This window comes from Miniopterus schreibersii, assembly GCF_964146895.1.
Source record: "Miniopterus schreibersii genome assembly, chromosome: 18".
Lineage (NCBI taxonomy): Eukaryota > Metazoa > Chordata > Mammalia > Chiroptera > Miniopteridae > Miniopterus > Miniopterus schreibersii.
In genome coordinates this window covers 1,865,272-1,885,270 of record NC_138121.1, presented here as the reverse complement: position 1 = coordinate 1,885,270, position 19,999 = coordinate 1,865,272, and the positions used below count along the sequence as shown (strand labels likewise).

At 60.1% G+C, this 19,999-nt stretch overlaps 1 protein-coding gene across 2 annotated transcripts; it reads left to right on the top strand.

Moving 5' to 3' along the window:
• The first annotated feature begins 3,892 nt into the window (after positions 1 to 3,892).
• On the top strand, positions 3,893 to 18,130 carry TTYH1 (tweety family member 1). Of its 2 annotated transcripts, XM_081120174.1 has the most exons (14): positions 3,893 to 4,093; positions 6,581 to 6,759; positions 8,500 to 8,611; positions 9,355 to 9,575; positions 11,824 to 11,919; positions 13,207 to 13,279; positions 13,521 to 13,596; positions 14,054 to 14,109; positions 14,280 to 14,372; positions 14,583 to 14,675; positions 16,964 to 17,106; positions 17,237 to 17,282; positions 17,385 to 17,465; positions 17,588 to 18,130. In XM_081120174.1, exons 1-13 carry the CDS (start codon positions 3,968 to 3,970, stop codon positions 17,421 to 17,423), a joined length of 1,353 nt encoding a protein of 450 aa, XP_080976300.1. In that variant the 5' UTR covers positions 3,893 to 3,967; the 3' UTR covers positions 17,424 to 17,465; positions 17,588 to 18,130. The 2 variants fall into 2 exon arrangements, with proteins under 2 accessions (XP_080976300.1, XP_080976299.1); XM_081120173.1 differs by lacking the exon at positions 17,237 to 17,282 and having other exon boundaries at positions 17,588 to 17,907.
• Positions 18,131 to 19,999: the final 1,869 nt, after the last annotated feature.

The following is a 19,999-nucleotide window of genomic DNA, read 5'->3' as shown; positions in this document are numbered from 1 at the left end:
GTGACAGACGAACACTGTCTCCTGTTCGCGCCAGCGAGTGCAGACGTTTTTTTCTATCCTTTAAAAAAAAAAAAAAATGGGGCCTGGGGGGGATTCCTTTTTTTAGGTATATTTTAAATTTAGAACAGTTTTAAATTTAGACAGAAGCCATAGGGATGGCACAGTCTCCCCTGCTGCTAACGTCCTTCGTCACCATGGTGCATGGGTCCCGGCTCCCGGACCAGCGCGGGTGCCTGGTCCTTAACTGAAGTCCACCATTTATGTGGGTCTCCTCAGCTTTCGCCCAGCGCCCTTCGGTCCAGGACCCCACCCAGGAGACCACACTGTATTTAAGTCAATGTGACTTACCACTGTTGCTGCTGGCCTCGAACCCGGGCTGAGGAAGCCAAGCTCCTCCTGGTCCCCCTCCCCCCTCCCCGCCCCCACCCTCCCCCCAGGGCCCGAAGTTCTCTGTAAGGATGTTAATCCTTCCCGTCCTAGGTATTTATTTTTTACCTTTTATTTTTGTTAATCCACATCCGAGGATAGTTTTCCCATTGATTTTTAGAGAGGGAGGGAGGGAGGGAGGGAAGGAGGGAGGGAGGGAGGGAGGGAGAGGAACAGGGATGTGAGAGAGACACATGACTGGCTGCCTCCCACAGGCTCCCCCGCCAGGCCCGGGATGGAACCTGCAACCCAAGTACATGCCCTTGACCAGCAATTGAACCCGTGACCCTTCAGTTCCCAGGCCGATGCTCTAATCACTTAGCTAGCACACCGTCCAGGGCTTATTTTATTTTTTGACAGATTTCAAAGGAAACTACAGTTGCCACCACACTTCCCCCCTACTTAAGCATGCCTGCCATTGACTAGAGTTATTTCAGTTTTGAGGTTGAATTTGCCATGAAATGCACAAATCTTAAGTGTACTGTAAATGCAGGCCCCGGTGCACCTCAAACTCTCATCAAGATACAGAGCAATGCCATCACCCGAAAAGTCCCCTCGGCCCCCTTCCCACTCAGCCCTGTCCCCACCATGCCAGGTGGAACCACCATTCTGATGACTTAGCCACCAGAGGTTAGTTCTGTATGATACAGAACATTATCGACATGTACTCATAGTATATGCACACACAGCCACTCACATGCTGAGCCCTTGAGCCAGGACCTGCCCCCATCTTCCTTCCACAGAGGTTGGTCAGGGTGCCTTCCTGGAGGAGGAGGCATTGCTGCCTCTCTCTGGCTTCCTTCCCACCTCCCTGGCTGCTCCTTCTCTGCCTCTTTGGGGGCCCCCTTCCTCTGCTGGCCCCTTCCATGCTGGTACTGCTCAGCGTCTGGCTCAACCAGAGCTTATGAACCAGCCAGCTCCAACCCACAGGCAGATTTTATTTGGCCCACAAAGTATTTTTTTAAACTCGAATTTGTTTTAACATTTAAAAGCCGAGGGATTTTGCTTTTAAAAATATCCAGATTTGTCTTCTCGTGGAAATTTGGAACATCTGGTGACACTGTCCCTCTCCCCATATGGCAGGCATTGGCTGAAATTAAACAGCAGCAACCATGTGCTCTGAGCCATCCGCCACTGGGGGTTCTCAGCATCCAAGCCCTGACTTAATGCCTGTGGAGTTTGAGATGGTTTTGGAATGTTATTCAGGCAAAACCCCTAGAGTAAGTGCTTGAAGACTACCCTGGAACAACCATCTGTGTTCTCAGGAGAAACAGACCCGGGGAACAAGGGCAGGAGAGGGTCAAGCTAGCAAATTTCTAGCAGACAGCATCTCAGGTCTCCCATCCATGAGGATGGTTGCTGTGGGCTTGATCGATGCAGGATAAAGCAATTCTTTAAAGGCACCAGAATGCAACCTCTGGGACCCAAACCCTGTGTGGGAGCAGAGAGCTGGACACGAGAGAAAGAGCCAGAGAGAGGGAGAGAGAGGGAGATTCAGTCCATTCAAACCTTTTTCTGAGAGGAGTGAAAAGGAGTGGTGCGTGTATGTGTGTGTCAGGGGCCAGCCGCCCTCACTCTTCCCTGTCTCCATCATCACCATCATCACCATCACCATCATCATCATCATCACCATCATCATCACCACCATCATCACCATCATCACCACCATCATCACCATCACCACCATCATCACCATCATCACCATCACCACCATCATCACCATCATCACCACCATCACCACCATCACCACCATCATCATCACCACCATCATCACCATCATCACCATCACCACCATCATCACCATCATCACCACCATCACCACCATCACTACCATCACCATCACCACCATCACCACCACCATCACCATCATCACCATCACCATCATCACCATCATCACCATCACCATCATCACCATCACCACCATCATCATCATCACCATCACCATCATCACCATCACCATCATCACCATCATCACCATCACCACCATCATCACCATCATCACCACCATCACCACCATCATCACCATCATCACCACCATCATCACCATCACCACCATCATCATCACCACCATCATCACCATCACCACCATCACCACCATCATCACCATCACCACCATCATCACCATCATCACCATCACCATCATCACCATCATCACCACCATCACCACCATCACCACCATCATCACCATCATCACCACCATCATCACCATCACCACCATCATCATCACCACCATCATCACCATCACCACCATCATCACCATCATCACCATCACCACCATCATCACCATCATCACCACCATCACCACCATCATCATCACCACCATCATCATCACCACCATCATCACCATCATCACCATCACCACCATCATCACCATCACCACCATCATCATCATCACCATCACCATCATCACCATCACCATCATCACCATCATCACCATCACCATCATCATCACCATCACCATCATCACCATCACCATCATCACCATCATCACCACCATCACCATCACCACCATCATCACCGTCACCATCATCATTGCCACCATAATTTCCCTCTGTAGTAATGGCATGGGCAATGACCCGCAGCCTTTTCTCACCAATCTGGGACAAATATTGAAATGAGATAGGTGGGGTACTAACCTCCCCTTCTTCCTCCCGCCCATCTCATTCCTCCCAAGGGACACTTGGTGTGGGGACCCCAAGTGGCAAAGTCTCGCCCTGCTCCTCCGGGGTGGGGGGTTCCTGGGGACCTTAGTTTTAGCTCCACCTGTGACTATCTGGGTGGTGACATCAAAATTGCAGGGCCCCCTCCGAGGGTCTGTACTTCCCCAGGAACCGGTGTGGCCTCAGTAGGATGCTGTGAGACTCCACCCAGGGAGCCGCTGCAAACTGTAGGGTGAGCGGCAGGGGGCAGGGGGATCCTTGTGTACACAGAAGCCGCCCTTTGGAGGGGCTTCAACACGCGGGCGGGACCCTCAGGAAGATGGAAGGCGCGGGTCTTCGGGGGGGGGCCTACGCAGCCGCGCGGGGTCCTTACAGGGTGTGGAGGTTTGCGTCCTGGAGTGCTCTGTGCACTCAGAAATTGCTCCTTAGAGGCTGTGTCCTTGCACAGGCGTGTGGGTTTTGCTTTGTTTTTGCCGGTGAGGGCGCGCTGAACGAAGGGAGGATGTTTCATTGATGCGACTGCCATGATTGAAAAACGCTAGCGACCTTTGAGGACTCTTCCTAAAGACAACGGGGTCGTTGTTCTGTAAGGTGACAACACAGCCCGAGCGGCCCTGGAGGAACGCGGCGCTGCGGGACCCGCGCGGGCCGCGGGCGGGGGGCCTCCCGCGGCGCCGCAGTTCCCCACGCAGCCGCCAGGGGCAGCACCGCGCCGCCGGCCCGCGCCCGCCCCCTGCTCCCCCCAATCTCCGCCCCCGCCCCCTCCCTCCCCCCGCTTCTCTCCCCAGAGCCCCGCCAGACCCCGCTCTGCCCGCGCCCCGCTCCGCCGCCGAGGCTCCCGCAGCCCCGGCGCCGGCCCCGCACGCGCGCCCCGGGGGGCCATGGGGGAGCCCCCGGGCTACCGACCCTCGGCCTGGGTGCATCTGCTCCACCAGCTGCCCCGCGCCGACTTCCAGCTCCGCCCGGTGCCCAGCGATTTCGCGCCCCAGGAGCCGGGATACCAGCAGGTGGGAGCGGGCGCGGGCGCTGCGGGCGCGGGCTGGGGGTCAGCGCTCCGGGTCCCGCGGGAGAGGCGGCGGGGTGACCGACCCCCGCGTTCTCCCGCGGTGGCGGCGGGGCCCGACTTTGGGGTGTCAGGGAGGAGGCGCGCGCGGAGCTCCCATCCTTGGAGGCTCCCCTGGGACAGGCGCTGGGGGGACCCGACCCCTCGCTGCTTAAATTAGGGAGGGCTCGGGGCCTGGACCCTGAGTCCGCGAGGAGGGAGCGCACGGGGGGCCCCTAGGCTGCGGGGTCCCTGGGAGCCTCCCGGGAGGCTCGCGTCCAGGGTCGTCAGGGGGGCAGGTGCCCTAGAAGGTGACCCCTCCCTCGCAGGATGGACAGTCGGGGAGGTGGCCCGGGGGAGAGGGGCTGGTCTTGGTGGGGAGGAGAAAGGCTGGGCGCCTCGGTTCTGGTTCTGGGACTGGCCTGAGCCCCGGAATGGGGCAGGGGCGAGGGGCTCAGGGCCAGGCTGGGGAAGTGAGGTGTTGGAACCGGAGGCGGGGAGCCCGCCGCGGGACAGAAGGGGGCGGGGGTGGGGGGAGGGAGGTGGGAGGTGGGGGAGGTTGGGGGGGAGCGGAGACGGACAGGGGGGGTCTGGAGGGTGGAGCGGGTGGGAAGCGCAGGGAACCCCGCGCCCCTGGGAAAGGGGGCCCAGCTGGGCCAGCGCCAACAGGGGCCGAGGGACTGTCCCCTGACCCAGTTTAATTCAGGTCCTTGACTCTGAGATTAATGAGCGAGCTTGGCTGAGCCGCGGGGGGGTGGGGGCTGGGGGGCCCGGAGCGGGTCCTGGGCCCTGCCTGTTCGTCCAGACCCCTCGGAGGCGTCCTGGGAGCTCCTGGGACTAGGGCTGGGAACTGGAGAGCTTAGGTGGGGGGGGGGGGGGGTCCCAGAAAAGCGGAGAGGGGGATGTGCGCTGGATTCTGAGCTATTTGGGTCAGGCTGTGCCAGCCTGAGCGGCTCCTCCCCGGACCGCGAGCCCTCTCCCGCCGCAGGGGCGCCGGCCCCTCTCCCCAGCCTCGGTTACACAACCCCAGCCCCCGACGCCCCCGGCGCTGCTCGCGGCCGAGGAGGCCTTCCCACGCGGGTGCCCACACAGCCACACGCCCCCGGGGCCAGCTGCCGCCGGACACCCCCAGCTACAGCCGGGCACGGCCCTGGGACCCAGGCCACAGTCACGCCCAGGAGCGGACACTGCCCCAGGGAGGTCGCCGCGGCGAGCACAGCTGGGAAACAGTCAGGGACTGGGTGACACCGAGCTGGGGACACACACATGCACACACTCAGGCACTCACATTCACACTCATTTATATGCGCACACACTCCTACATACACAAACGTTTTCACACACATGTATACACTCACACGCACACACACTTACACATACACACACGTGCACTCATATACACACATTAACACTCACATACACACATACATGCATGCATTCACACACGTAGTCACACACATGTACACACACACTTATACGCTGATATACACACACATGCACTCATACACACATTCACATACACACACATACACAGCCACCCACACTCACATACACACTCACATACACACTCACATACACTCACACCCCCTGGTCAGAACTCCAACCCCTGCGTGGCTTTTCCAGCCTTTCCCTCCCTGCCTCTGTCCTACAGCCTCTGGTTCTGTCTCCGTCTCTGTCCCGTCTCTCTCATCTCTGAGTCTCTGCCTTTCCATCTCTCTGAGTCTGCCCCCCCTGCCCCCTGCCCCCCTGCCCCCCTGCCCCCTACCCCCCTGCCCCCTGCCCCCCTGCCCCCCTGCCTCCTGCCCTGACTTCACTCTCTCAGTCTCCCAGTCTCATCTGAGTCTTTTGAGGGCCTGCGCTCACACACACACACACTCACACTCACACTCACACTCACACTCACACACACACACACTCACACACACACTCACACATTCACACACACACTCACACTCTCACACACACACACACTCACACACACACTCACACACACACTCACACTCTCACACACACACACACACTCACACACACACTCACACACACACTCTCACACACACACACTCACACACACACACACACACACACACACTCACACTCACACACTGTGGGGCTGTCACGCCCCCTCCCCATGAGTCCCTGGGTGACCAGCTCACGCTGTGGTGGGCGTGCAGAGCTCAGCAGCAGGGGACACAGAGTGAGCAGTGAGTGGGGAGGACCAGCAGGGAGGAGGGAAGAGAAAGCCTGCCACCCCCAGCCTCACACACATCTCCAGGAACAGGCTCCCCCACCCGCCCCCGATCTCTCCCCACAAACCTGACGGCCACAGGTTGGGCTTGGCCCCCAGTCTGCCAGGGATGCCTCCCTCCTCCGCCCAGACCCCGGGTGCCCCCCCTCCGGCCAGGCAGGGAAGGAGCCCAAGCCCCTCTGAGGCCTGATGTCGCCCCTTCCCCAGGCCCTGTTTCTGGTGGCGGCCTTGGCCGGCCTGGGTCTGGGCCTCAGCCTCATTCTCATTGCTGCCTACCTCATCCGAGTCTGCTGCTGCCGGCCCCCCGAGCCCCCCGGCGCCAAGAGCCCCCCGCCCGGGGGAGGCTGTGTCACCTGGAGCTGCATAGCTGCCCTTCTCGTCAGCTGGTAATGGGGCCCCAGGGTGGGTGGGGACTGGGGACAGGGCTCCCCAAGCTCTCAGGCCTCCTGTGGTGACCCAGAATCCCACCTCACAGCATGCAGAATTGTCCTCATTTAATGGATGGAGAAACTGAGGTTCAGGAGCCATGACTTTCCCAGGGCAGCAGGACGGGGTCTGGGTTAAGAGCTGGGTTTGGTGGCTCTGCCACTGAATGGCTGTACCACCTGGGGGAGCGATGTAGCCCCTCCCGGCCTCAGTTTCCGCATCTCTAAAATGGGTATTACGGTGAAACCCACCTCCTAGTTATAAGATTGAATGAGAGAAGATACAGTGCCTGGGCTCACGGGGTAAACGTTAACCAGCGATGTCGTTCATTAACTCACTCAACAACCACTCCTTGACTACCTACTATGTGCCAGGAGATACCGACCTAGCCTGGTGAGCTCACTGCCCCCATGGCGCTGATGTTCTGGTCCAGGAGACAGATAACAACTCTAGTCGGGACCCAGGCCACCTCCTCCGGGCCCAGACCTGAGCTGGTCTCCCTCTGGGCAGTAACCCTGCTGGACTAGGGGATGTCACTCCCAGTTTTCAAAGAGGAGGTGCAGGGAGAGGTCCAAGGCCACGTTTCAAGGCCACATGGCCCAGTGGCAGAGCAGAGATTCAGACCCCAAACCCTTGGGAGCCCAGGGGCCTTCTTCTGGGACACCCCCAGGGGAGAGAGGCGGGAGCACTTGGCACACCTCGTGCACCCCGGGCCAGCCCGCGGCACAGCCCTGCCGCTGCGCCACCCCCACCAGGGCACGACAGCTGTCGGGTTCCGCAGATTAGGGCGCCGAGAGACTTGCCGGGATCCGGGGCAGTGGCCGGAGCGGGCACCCCCGCCCCCGGCCCTGGCCGGGCCCTGCCCCTCCGCGCCCGGGAGCAGCGTCTGTGCTTGGGGGCGGCCCGCGTGCCAGCTCCGGGGCTCTCCTGAGCGGGGGTGGGCGGGGGAGCGGGCGAAGGCCTGGCGGGGGAGAGGCTGGCCGCCCGGCCTGGGAACAAGGGCAGCTTTGTGGGACCGGGAACAATGGGTGGGGGCGCGGCGTCGGGTCCCAGGGCTGGGGGTGGGGGCTGCGCGGCGGGGCTGGGAAGTGGGAGGGCGTCCGGCTCCCCCGCTCTGTCCGGCCCGGGCCCCGGCCCCGGGGGGGGCACGCTGGGGTGCGGGGGATGGGCCCGGCTCCGGCCCACAATGGAGCTCTGTGTGCCGGCCGCCGGGGGCGGGGCGCGCGCCCGTCGGCCAGGTCCCCTCGCTCGGCTCCAGCTGGCCAGAGTCTTGGGTCCCGCGGGTGGGGGCTGGCCGGGCGCTCCAGGCTCGGGTCCCCCAGGAACCCCCAGGATGTGGGAGAGGGGCCGGCTGGACACGGAGGGACAGGCGCTGAGGCCCCGGCTGCTGGGGACAGGCTGGAGGGGACGCGCGTGGGCCCGCGGTGACCCGGGGTGGGCGGGACACGGGTTCCGCTCCGGCGAGGCGCGGGTTAAGCCCGGGGCCCCCTCCCCTCGCCACCCCACCCACCATTAGCATCACAATGACGTCCGCGGGCCGGGGGTGCGAGGCCTCCCCGTTACCCGGGCAACCGGCGGGGGCGGGGCGTAGCCGCTTTCCCACGGCGGGCCGGGCCCGGGCGTGGGGGTGGGAGGCGGTGGGGGCGGCGGCCCCCGGGCCCCGGGCCCCGCTGTGATTTCCCGCCCCCCGCCCCCCGCAGCTCGGGCATCGGCATCGGTTTCTATGGCAACAGCGAGACGAGCGACGGGGTGGCCCAGCTGAGCGCCGCGCTGCTGCGCGCCAACCACACGCTCTGCGCCCTCGACGGCCTGGTGAGCCCGCGCCCGCGCCCCGTCCCCGCGCCGCGAGGAGGGCCTCGCCCCAGGGGAGGGGTGTCCAAACTCGGAGCGGGACCCGAGGCCGGAAAGTTAGGACCCAGGGCTCAGAATTCAGACTCAGACCGTACAGCCGAACCCCCTCCCCGACTGCAAGTCAGAGCCTCACACTTGACTCCCAGGGAACCACAACCCGCATCAGAAACTCGGGGCTCAAACCCAGCCCCAGCCCCGGACTTCAACTCAGAGCCCAAACCAGACAGAAACCCAACGCCAGTGACCCCGTCCCCAGGTCAGATCCAGACCTGATTCTTGGCCCAAATGCAAACTTGGGGGCCTCAGTGTTGAGACCCCGGGACCAGACCAGAGGCCTCACTTCCATCCCCAGCACTAGGATGAAAGTCAGCCTGACCTCAGACCTCAGATTTCATGTCCTGTGCAGACCCTGGACCATAGAACCCAGTTGAGACCCCAGACTCAGAAAGGCAGGTGTGACCATCAGACCTAGGACCCCAGACTGAATCATCTGGGCCCTGAATCTCTCCCTGGGGCTCAAGTCCCTGACCAGCCATAGCTCCCGATGGAGGCCAGAGAGCTCCACAAACCTTCCCAATAGCCCCCTCTGTCCCTTCCTCGATCACCGACACCCTAGCCCCAGATTTCAGACACCTGCCATTCCCGCCTCCCCCTCACCCCCTGAGAATGCCCTCCCCTGACCCCAGACCCACCCCTGCTCCCAGGTGTCAGAGACAGTGGAAAGGCTGGGCGAGGCGGTGAGGACAGAGCTGACCACTCTGGAGGAGGTGCTCACACAGCGCACAGAGCTGGTGGCTGCCACCCGGGGGGCTCGGCGGCAGGCGGAGGCCGTGGCCCAGCAGCTCCAGGGGCTGGCCTTCTGGCAGGGCGTGCCACTGAGCCCCCTGCAGGTGGCCGAAGATGTGTCCTTTGTGGAGGAATACAGGTGGGCCACCGATCTTCTGAATTTCTCGCAGTGTGGCAGGGCTTCTGGACCTGGGTGATCATGCCCAGGGGGCAACAAGTAGGTATCTGGTGGGTGGAGACCAGGGAAGCTGCCTAACATCCTACAGTGCACAGGACGGTCCCCAGATTGAGAAACTCTGCTGTCCAGAGACAGCAAGTTATGCCCAGTCCCTTCATGTATTCATTCATTCATTCATTCCTTGACTCTCCCATTCATTAATTCACTTTTTAAAAAATATGTTTTTATTGATTTCAGAGAGAGGAAAGGAGAGGGAGAAAGAAAGACATCAATCGGCTGCCTCCTGCACGTCCCACTGAGGGTGGAGCCTGCAGCCCAGGCATGTGCCCGGACTGGGAATCAAGCCCGTGACCTCTCAGTGCACAGGACAATGCTCAGCCAACTGAGCCATACCGGCCAGGCCATTAATTCACTCTTGCACTTGCTCCCTTCTAGACTAGCTCAGTAACTAGTTCACTCCCTCGGCGGCTACCTACCCCACGCCTGTATTCATTCAACACACACTGATTGAGCCCCTTCTGGTGGGAGAGACGGCTGCCCATAAGGTTAGGAATGTGGGCTCTGAAGCCAGACAGCCACGCCCTAACCATGTGACCTTAAGCCAGTCTCTCCAGCTCTGTACCTCAGTGTTCCCATCTGTGAAATGGGAATATGGGTAGCACCCCCTCCTCCCCTATTGGGTTGTTGAGGATCAAGTGAGTTGGCACCTGTCAAGTGCTTACAACAGCGCCTAGTATGCATTAGACAGGCGTTTGTAAAATGTCAGTTTTTATAAGAGCCATGAACGAAGCAGAGAGAGGGATTTCTGCCGCCTTCCAGAGGGGGGCCAGTAACTGAATGTCATAGGCAGTGGGTGGAAAGAGCTTCGGAGAAAATTAAGCAATGCTGAGAAGGTGACATTTGAAGGAGGGGTGGGAACAAGTTAGGCAGACACCTGAGACAGCCACCCTTCCCAGCAGCCACTACTACCAGTTATTTCTCTCGTTCATCCAAAAAGACGCCATCTGGGAGCTGGGCCCAGGTGTGGGGGCAGAGATGGAAGACTGGGTCCTGTGTTCTGTGCTCTGGGTGGAGGCAGAAGCAGGCCGAGAGGAGGATGCCCCGTGGGACATCAGACAGGCCTGGGTCCCCCTGAGTCCAGGTTCTGCGAGGTGGCCGGACCCAGGGGCCCACACGCGCTGGCCTCAGCTCCTTCCAGGTGGGCTGGGGGTGGCCCTGCAGACCACGCCAGGGTGAGGAGGGTCCACCAGCCACAGGAAATGCCTTCTGGACCCACCAACACCAGAGTGCCTGGCCCTTTCCAGTCCCCCAAACAAGGTGGCCAGTTTCCTGGAAGGAAATTGGCCTGGAGGGAGGGAGAGAGGAAGGGAGGGTGAGCTTTGCTAGCGGAGTTCACGGAGTTCACAGAGGCTCACAGCAGGTGTTCACGCTGCTTACAAGACTGGCTGCCTGCCCATAAAGGAAGTGGGAGCAAAGCTGGTGGCATGAGCTGCCAATGGGGACGTGGAGAGCAAGGCCTGAGGTCACCTCAGGCCATTGAGTAACGCAGCCCCTGCACAGCTATGTGGGGCCACTGTGAACATGGTATTTCCCCAGCACGGGCTCCGTGCCAGGCACCACTGTGGCCTCACATATGGTCTCCTCTCTAGCAGTGGATTATTATTTGCTGATACTGAATTATAAATTACATCTAAACTTCCCTTATTCAGGGTCAAGCCGATATTTAAGTGTGTCCGCATGCCTGGCCCTCTTCTAAGTGATTAGGGGCTCTCAGCCTCAGGGCAACCCTTGGAAGTAGGTGCTGTTGTTTCCCCACCCCCACCCCTACCCCGCTGCAGGCCAGGAAACTGAGGCACCGGAGGCAGGGTTACTGAGACGTCAGCTAAGAAGTGGAGACCCAGGCAGTCTGCTTGTAGACACAGTGCCCTTAGGCTGCGCAGCGGGCCGCTCCACTCTGCAGGGTGGGGTGGGGGCTGGGCTCTGAGGCCAGATCACAGGTGCAGTCTGGGTATGGTCCCAGGTGCTCAGCCCTGGGACCTGGGCTCTTTATAGAAGGCGAGGGTGGCCTGCCTCCCGGTGCGCCCATTTCACAGATGAGCTGGGCTCTGGCCTGGAGATCCAGTGACCAGCAGAGATGGGCTACTTGGGGGTGCCTGAGGCCTGGATTTGCTTCTTAAGCTGCACACCCATGTGCCCCCCCGCCCCCCAGGTGGCTGGCCTATGTCCTCCTGCTGCTGCTGGAGCTCCTGGTCTGCCTCTTCACACTCCTGGGCCTGGCCAAGCAGAGCAAGTGGCTGGTGGTCGTGTAAGTCTAGGCGCCCTCGCAGGCTCATGTCCAGCTCAGGGGAACAGAGCTCCATCCCACTGTGCTCTTGGGAGAGGGACCATGGCCTCCCCTGCTCACACTGGCTCCTTCCTTCATCCCACAAACCTCCATGACCTCCATGGAGTTCCCAGCCTGGGCCTGTGGCACATGGAGAGTAATCAGACCTGGAGCTGCCCAGGAGGGGCGGGCAGACCTGCAAACAGGCCGCCTTGCAGGGGGGAGCACAGGGAACCCTAGTGTGGATCCGAAGGATGGTGGTGATGGCTGGCATCCACTGAGGGCCATACAGGCTGGCTCCTTCATTTATCACAACAACCTATGAAGGAGGTCCCCCTCCCCTTGCAGGTGAGGGAACAGAAGCAGGTGACCGCATCTGAGGCTCTGTGGCCATGCCACGGCGTTGGGGCTCATTCTACGTGCCCTTGCACTCCTGGAACCCTCACACCCACCCCACCAGGAGGCATTTTCCTTCCATTGAACAGAGGGGAAATTGGGGTTCAGAGTGGTTGGGCCACTTGCCCACGCCTGCCCAGCCAGGAAGTGCTGGAGCTGGAGTCAGCTTGGGCCACCTGTCCCATTTGCAGGAGCACTTGCCTCCTCCCTGCCCCTGGGTGGTGGTGGTGGCTGTGCTGGTGCCAGGGTAGTCCCACACTCCCCCTGGAGTGAGAGGTCCTGCCATCCCATCCGTCCCCCCACCCTCAGGCTTGGAGATGGTAAAACATAGCCCTGGCTGGTCAGGGCCATGGTTTGCCCCCCCCCCATGCCCTTCTTGCCACCAACCCTCCAGTGCTAACCCCACAAACCCCACCCCCAGAGAGAAACCTGGGTGGAGAGGTGAATTCAGCCCTGGAGCTGTCTCCTCTCCTAGGAAGAGCAGACTGGGCAAGCTGGTGGCTACCAAGGGAGAGCTTATGAGTGAGCTTGGGGAAAGTGGGGTCCTGAGAAATTCTCAGCCAGGAAATGGGGCCGGGGATGGGCTGTAGCCGCCTCAGAGTCCCAGAGGAGATGGGGCAGAGCTGGGAGGAATCCTGCTGACCCAGGGTCCTTCTCACCGCCCCCCACCCCCTTGGGCAGGGACCTGATATTCATTCTGACGTCAACAACCACAGGTCCATCCCCCGCTCAAGTTCTCTGCCCCTAATTCTGATCCTCCAGGTTCCAGAGGTTGGGGGTGGAGCTGTAATAGGATTTGGGGTGAGGGAAAGGAAGAGGCAAGGTGGAGAGATTCTGAACCTCAGAACCCCAAGTCCAACCCCTCCCTCACAGGATGACGGTGATGAGTCTCATTGTCCTTGTTCTGAGCTGGGGCTCCCTGGGCCTGGAGGCAGCTACCGCAGTGGTGAGTGCAGAGGGCAGGCTCCTGGGTCCCGGGGCAGGTGGGGGCCAGGGCCTTAGGTCCTGAGAGGAAGGACTTGGGGGCCAGGGTCACAAATTCTGAGGTTCGGGGCTGGTTTTCTAGGTCCTGGGCTGAAGGCCTGGATGCCTGGGTCTGAGGGAGGAGGCTGGGGGCACTGAGTCCATGGGAATGTGGCCTTGGGGCAGTTTCTGGTCTGAGCCCCCTTTCCTGCTGCCTCTCTCAGGGCCTCAGCGACTTCTGCTCCAGTCCTGACACCTACATCCTGAACCTGACCCAGGAGGAGACTGGGCTGGACTCAGGTGACCCCATTGGTCCGGTGCCCACCCTGGATGCTCAGGCCTCTCTGTACCCAGTCCTGCCTGGGGTGGGGTGGGGGGTGCCAAGCTGTCCGCCAGGCCCATCCTGTCCCTGAAACTCTCTGCACCTCCCGGGTGGGCTGGAAAAGAGGAGGGAGGGATAGAGTTGCCAGGCTAGGGCCAGGGGACAGGGCCCTAGGGATGGAGGGTCTGGATCTGGCCCCTTGGAGAAACAGGGCGGGGGGGGGGGGGGGTAGGGGGGGAGCACAGTGTAGTCCAGCAGAGGGCCTCAGAAGCAGGGGCCAGCCCGGCTTTGGCTGTGGCCTGAGCAGAAGTTCTAGGGGCTGGGCGAGTGGCCAGTCTCCAAGTGCCAGGCCGTGGGGACCACAGGAAGATCCCGAGCTGGGGAGCCCCCCCCCCGCCCGGCTCACGGCCTCCCCCTCTTCCCCTCCCGCCTCAGACATCCTGAGCTATTATTTCCTCTGCAACCAGGCCGTCTCCAACCCCTTCCGACAGGTTAGGGCTGCGGGCGAGAGAACCCGGGGGAGCCGGGAGGGGGGGCAGGGCGGGGCTGGGGCCTGGACTTAGGGGTCCCGGGGGGATGAAGGCGCCGGGGCCCCCAGCCCGTGTCCCCAGGAGGGGTGGGGGGCGTGGGCCACTGGGCCTTCCTCCCTGTGTCCCCGCAGAGGCTGACTCTGTCGCAGCGGGCTCTGGCCAGCATCCACTCGCAGCTGCAGGGCCTGGAGCGAGAGGCCGTGCCCCAGTTCCCGTCCGCGCAGGTGCGCGCCGCGCCCCGCCCCGGCTCCCAGGGCAAGGGCGGGGCGGGGCCTGCGGGCGCGGGCGGGGCCTGGAGAGGGCGGAACCCGTGGGTGTGGGCGGGGCCTGGAAAGGGCGGAACCCGTGGGTGCGGGCGGGGCCTGGAGAGGGCGGGGCCCCGGCGGCCGACGGGTCTCTGGAGTAGGTGGGATAACTACCCCCTCCCACCGCAGAAGCCTCTTCTGTCCTTGGAGGACACGCTGAATGTGACTGAGGGAAACTTCCACCAGTTGGTGGCACTGCTGCACTGTCGAGGATTGCACAAGGTGACTCCGGGCCCCTCCCCAAATTATTCCCCAGGGGGGCCTCTGCCTGGACCCTGAAGGGCCTCCTTCCACTCCTCCAGCCCTGCCAGCCTGCTTCCCATTGCCCCCGAGAAATCCATCTGCCAATGTGTTATTTATATGTCACGTAGTATTCTCTACCCATTAACCTTCCATCCACCTATCGTCCAGAACCCTTTCCTTCCTCCCTCCCGCCACCCCTCTTCCCTGGCTCTGCCCTCATCTGCCCTCTCCCTCCAGCCCACCTACTGCTCCTCCCCCCTCCTCCTGCCCTCCCTCCCTCCATGACTCCCCCCTAAAGCTGTGCAGCTTAGTGAATTCTGAAGCAAGACTGCCCAGGTTCCAGTCCTAGTTCTTGACCTCAGGCAAGTCATTGATCTCTCTGTGCCTCAGTTTCCCCACTTATAAAGCAGGGATTCAGGGGCAAATATCTGTCAAGCCCTTGTGGGGTGCATGCTGTCGTGCTCAGGCAGGGGTGGGCAGGACACCAGGAGAGAGAGAGCTGGGGCCCTGTGGACTCCTTCCAGTCTGGGCTCCGATGCGGGTGGCGTGGCCACCGGCAGGGGCATGTCCCCGAGTCTCTGACTCCTCACCTGTGAAACGAGGAAGATGGGACCTGCTTTCCTGGGTGGCTGTGAGGGCTCAGGAGAAAACCAGTCGTCCCCCTGCTTGCACATGGGCTTTATTACGAACTTTGGGCTCTGGGATATTTCAGTGGCGGTGACTCACCGAGCCCTCCTTCGTAATGGTACCAAGAAGGAGCTGCTGCTATTGTCTGAATCATAGACCCGGGTTAGGAGGCACGCAGGGCTGGGTCACTCAAGGCCGCTGGATCTGCAGCCCTCGTCAGGAGCCCAAGGGCACAGACAGGAAGGGGGAAGGCCTGTGTTCTCAGAGACGGCGTGGCAGTGGCGTGGGCTCTGAAGCTCCACAGACCTGGTTCCAGCCCCGGCCCGGCCCACCCAGGCTCTGGGACTCCGGCAGGTGGCTCACCCTCTCTGGTACTGCGAAGGGCAGCAGTGAGGGGCCTCGATCTGCGCCTCGCAGGGCTGTTAGGAGCGTGAAAGGACACTGTGCGTGTGTCTGATCCAGTCAAAGCAGAACCCGTTGCTCTGAAGGCCCCTCCCCCAGGCTTCATGGGCTCAGTACTAGGCACCCCCAACCCCCACGCAGGAGCTCCAGCCAGAAACCTCTGAGATCCCTTTTGCTTCCTGTCCTTACCTCTCTCAACGATTCTGCTGGCAAGTCCTATCGGCCCTTCCTCTGAAACCCATCTGGAGTCTGCGCACTGCTCACACCACCACCCATCTCTGCAACATTGGCCTCCTGGCTGCCAGGCATTTTTGCTCCTGGCCAAGCTCACCCAATGTCCTGAGCCTTTTCCCTGGCCCCTGTTCGCCCACCTCCATCTGCTCCCAGCCACAGCCAACAGCTGGGTGCGCCTTTTAAACACAATCCGATCAAGTTCTTCCTCCAGAGATCCCCTGCATGGGTGGATGACCATCTCTACTCCTCGCTGGACCAATTGTGCCTGTGTGGTTGGCCCTACCTGGTCCCCAGCCCTGGTCTCTTGCACCTGTAAGGCTGCGGGCCTGTCTCAGGGCTCCCAGACTTCCCCTGGGCCCAGCTCCTTCTGTTGGGCTGTGGGGCCTCAGGATGGCCTCCCTCACCAGCTCGGGGGCCTGGTCACTGAAGTCTCCCGGAACCTGGGGCAGGGCAGGCTCAGGGCAGGCCCTTGGCCGATCTTCGCTGATGCCTGATGGCTGGGCAGTTAGTAACTGGGGGCCGTGAGGATTTCCAGGGACAATGGCCGGCATTTACCAAGTGTGTGTTATGTACCAGGGGCAGTTTCAACTCAGGGGATCTTCTGGGTGTCACCCTGGCTGTTGTTTGAAGCCAGCAATTTTGCCCAGGAGACACTGGGCATGTCCCAGGGGGCGTTTGGTTGTCACAATGGGAGGTCCCACTGGCATCTAGTAGGTGGGGGTGGGGTGAGGTGGAGGGTTCTCAGTGATGGACAAGAGGCTGAGATTTGAAGTCGTGCCTGCAGGTGTGATAATAACAGTGACCGCAGCACCTACTGTGTGTGGAGTGCTTTCCGTGTGCCAGGCTCTGTGCTGAACACTTACGGCGGGGAGGAAACAGAGGCACAGAGAGGTTAAGTGACTTGCCCAGCATTGCACAGCTGGGGGGAGAGTCTGAGTGGTGCACTGTGTGTGGGGGGAGAGAGGGGGCACTGCCCACTGATGCCCCTACCCCCACCCACACAGGACTACAGCGCAGCCCTGCGGGGCCTGTGTGAAGACGCCCTCGAGGGCCTGCTCTTCCTGCTGCTCTTCTCCCTCCTGTCGGCTGGGGCCCTGGCCACCGCCCTCTGCAGCCTGCCTCGAGCCTGGGCCCTGTTCCCACCCAGGTCAGGAGGGGAGAAAGGAGGGGGAGAGGAAGACAAACAGTGAGGGGGGGGGCATCTTGTGTGTGGGGGGGCAGCCTCCTGATGCATTCCCCCATCTTCCATCTCTGCCACTCCCTGCATTGCACCCCAGTGACGACTACGATGACACAGATGATGACGACCCTTTCAACCCTCAGGTACCCAATTCCTGGGTCTGATGGAGGAGGGGCTGGGGGCCACACCACAAAGCCATATTCCCACATCCTGCCTTCCTCTGACCCCACATCCCCACCCCCCAGGAATCCAAGCGCTTCGTGCAGTGGCAGTCATCTATCTGAGCCTCTTCTCCATGCCAGACTGGAGCCTGTCCCCTATTCCCGGTAAGCTATCAGAGTGACACCCCAGCTCTGGAAGCCACTGGCCTCTGCCTTCCTCTTGCACTCTGGGCATGGCAGTGGCCTTCCTGCCAGCATTGGAGCCCTGTCTCTATCTTTCTCTGCAGTTCCTTGCCTGGCTGCCAGAGAAGACTCCACTAACCCAGCCTGACGGGGCTCCCACCACTAACAACACCCCTGGCCACGGACACCCCACACAGGACAGCCTCCCTACCCCACCCCCTCCACGTGCCCTTAGCCCTGGGAGAAGGCCAGGGCCCTGGGCCGGCCAGAGGGGCCCCCCCTTCTCCGCCACCAGGGCCTCCTTGAAGGGACAGGAGTGCCCCACCCCCACCACACACCGGTGGGCTTAGGGCCCCTGCTCTCAACTTTCAGCACTAACTTGGGAATGGGTTAATTTGAAATAAAAGGGAAGACTTTATTTTACAAGCAGCTGGGTCCTTCCTATCTCTCCCCTCCTCCATCTGGCCTCCTGGTTGGGCCAGGGAGATCTACTCGTCCAGCTCGGCCTCCTGGCTGCCAGGTAGTTTTGCTCCTGGCCAGGCTGCTATTTTTTAAAAAATAACTCCCCCCCCCCCCCGATTCTAAAAGCAGTACACGTGTCCTGACACAGGAAGACAGTCATCCCTGGATCGGAATAGACAGCCTAGAAATAGACCTCGTCGTGTGTGTGTGTATATGACAAGACAGATTTCGAGGCCTGGTGGGAAGGACTGGCTGGTTTCACAGCACTGCTAACACGATGGACTCTCCATCTGGAGGAAAACACTCTACGTACAAGATAGGCGAAAAACCTAAATGTAGACAAGGGAACAGAAGTATGTCAAGAGGAAGGAGAATTTTCTATACCGTACATCTTGCTTGGAGGGGGTGGATTTTAAAGACTTTTTTTTTTTTTTAGAGAGGGAGTGGGGGGAGAGAAAAACATCGATGTGAGAAAGATTGGTTGCTCCTGTATGCACCTGGACCAGGGATCAAGCCTGAAATCTGGGCATGTGCCCCCCCTGGGAATTGAACCTGTGGCCCAACCAACTGAGCCACACTGGCCAGGGCTGAGTGTGGGATTTTAGGGCAAAAGGCCTGACAAAGATTTGAGGTGGGTGTGACAAACAATGGCAATGGAATGGACACATGCAGACAAGGCCATGGTTAAGGGCCGTCGGCAGTCCCTCGACCTGTTAGACTGAGGCTCCCTCATCTACCAGGCAGGTGTCAGGGATACACAGGCCCTCCTTCAAATCTGAAACCCAGCCCTGGCCAGTGTGGCTCAATTGGTTGGGTGTCATCCTGTGCACCAAGAGGTCGCAGGGTTCGATTCCCAGTCAGGGCATAGGTCCGGGTTTCAGGCTCCATCCCCAGTAGGGGGCGAGCAGGAGGCAGCCGATGGATGTTTCTTTCACCAGTTTTTCTCCCTCTCCCTTCCTTTCTAAAATCAATAGAAACGTATTCTTAAAAAAATAAATCTGAAATCCAAAGAGCTGTTAGACAAGAGGTCATCCCCTGACACTACGCAGCAGCACCTGACCCACCCTGGCATGGGGTCCCCTTATAGTCGATTTCCCCACCTGGTGGGAATGTCCATCTATTTCATGCAGAAACTATGATGGGGTTACTTCCAAGGGCCCTGCAGGGTACTGATGGTGCGATGTGCTCTCTGAACTACAAACCATGTTGTCCCTCAAAACTGAAAAACTCCGGATCCCAAAACACATACCTGGCCCCAGGGGTTTCAGGGCAGGGCCAGAGTGCCACACGCCTTGGGGGACGGCTCCACGCTCCCTAATCATTCCCATTTCGAGAACTGCAAGGAATGTTCAAGGCAGCTTTCCAAGTGTGGGCCTGAAGCTGGGAGAGAGAAATCCACTACGATTTCCAGTGGTGGGGCTCTGGGGGCCACCTGTGTTGACTCCTCGAGACTGAGCAGGGTCACCCAGGGGCCAGCCCTGCTGCTGTCGCAACAGCGTTGCTCTTGAACACACTGCCCCCTAGTGACCAAGACCAGGTCCGGAAGCTGAGGCGTTGTTCTGATTGATGCTGGTTGAATGTCTGCAAACTACCCCGAGACTCAGGCCCCTTGATTTCCAGCCAACCAGCCTGCCGGTTATCTTCACTCGGGAGGCTTGAACGAAGGAAAAAAAGGCCACTGGCCTGACCTTTACAAAAGGTAAATCTGTTTATTTAAAAATGAAAATCTGTTTATTTAAAAATGATACATACGAGCAGTTTCACTGCCAACCGAGATGGAGCAACATCAAGCTGAACCCTGAAATCGCCAGAGCCCGGTCATTAGTTTCCCACCACAGGACGGGAGGGGAACTGAGGCACAGCGCCTCCCAAAGGCGTCAGGGGAAACTGCTCTAAAAAACAGTCTGCTTTTTAAAAAAATGCTCAAACCAAAAGGCGGCAAAAGAGGAGGAAAAGGGGAGCAAAGACAGACGGACAGCAGCTCTGTCTGTGGAGTCGCTCCCTCTCCGTGCCAGCGCTTCACTAATAAACTCTCACTTTAAACTCTAAAGAAA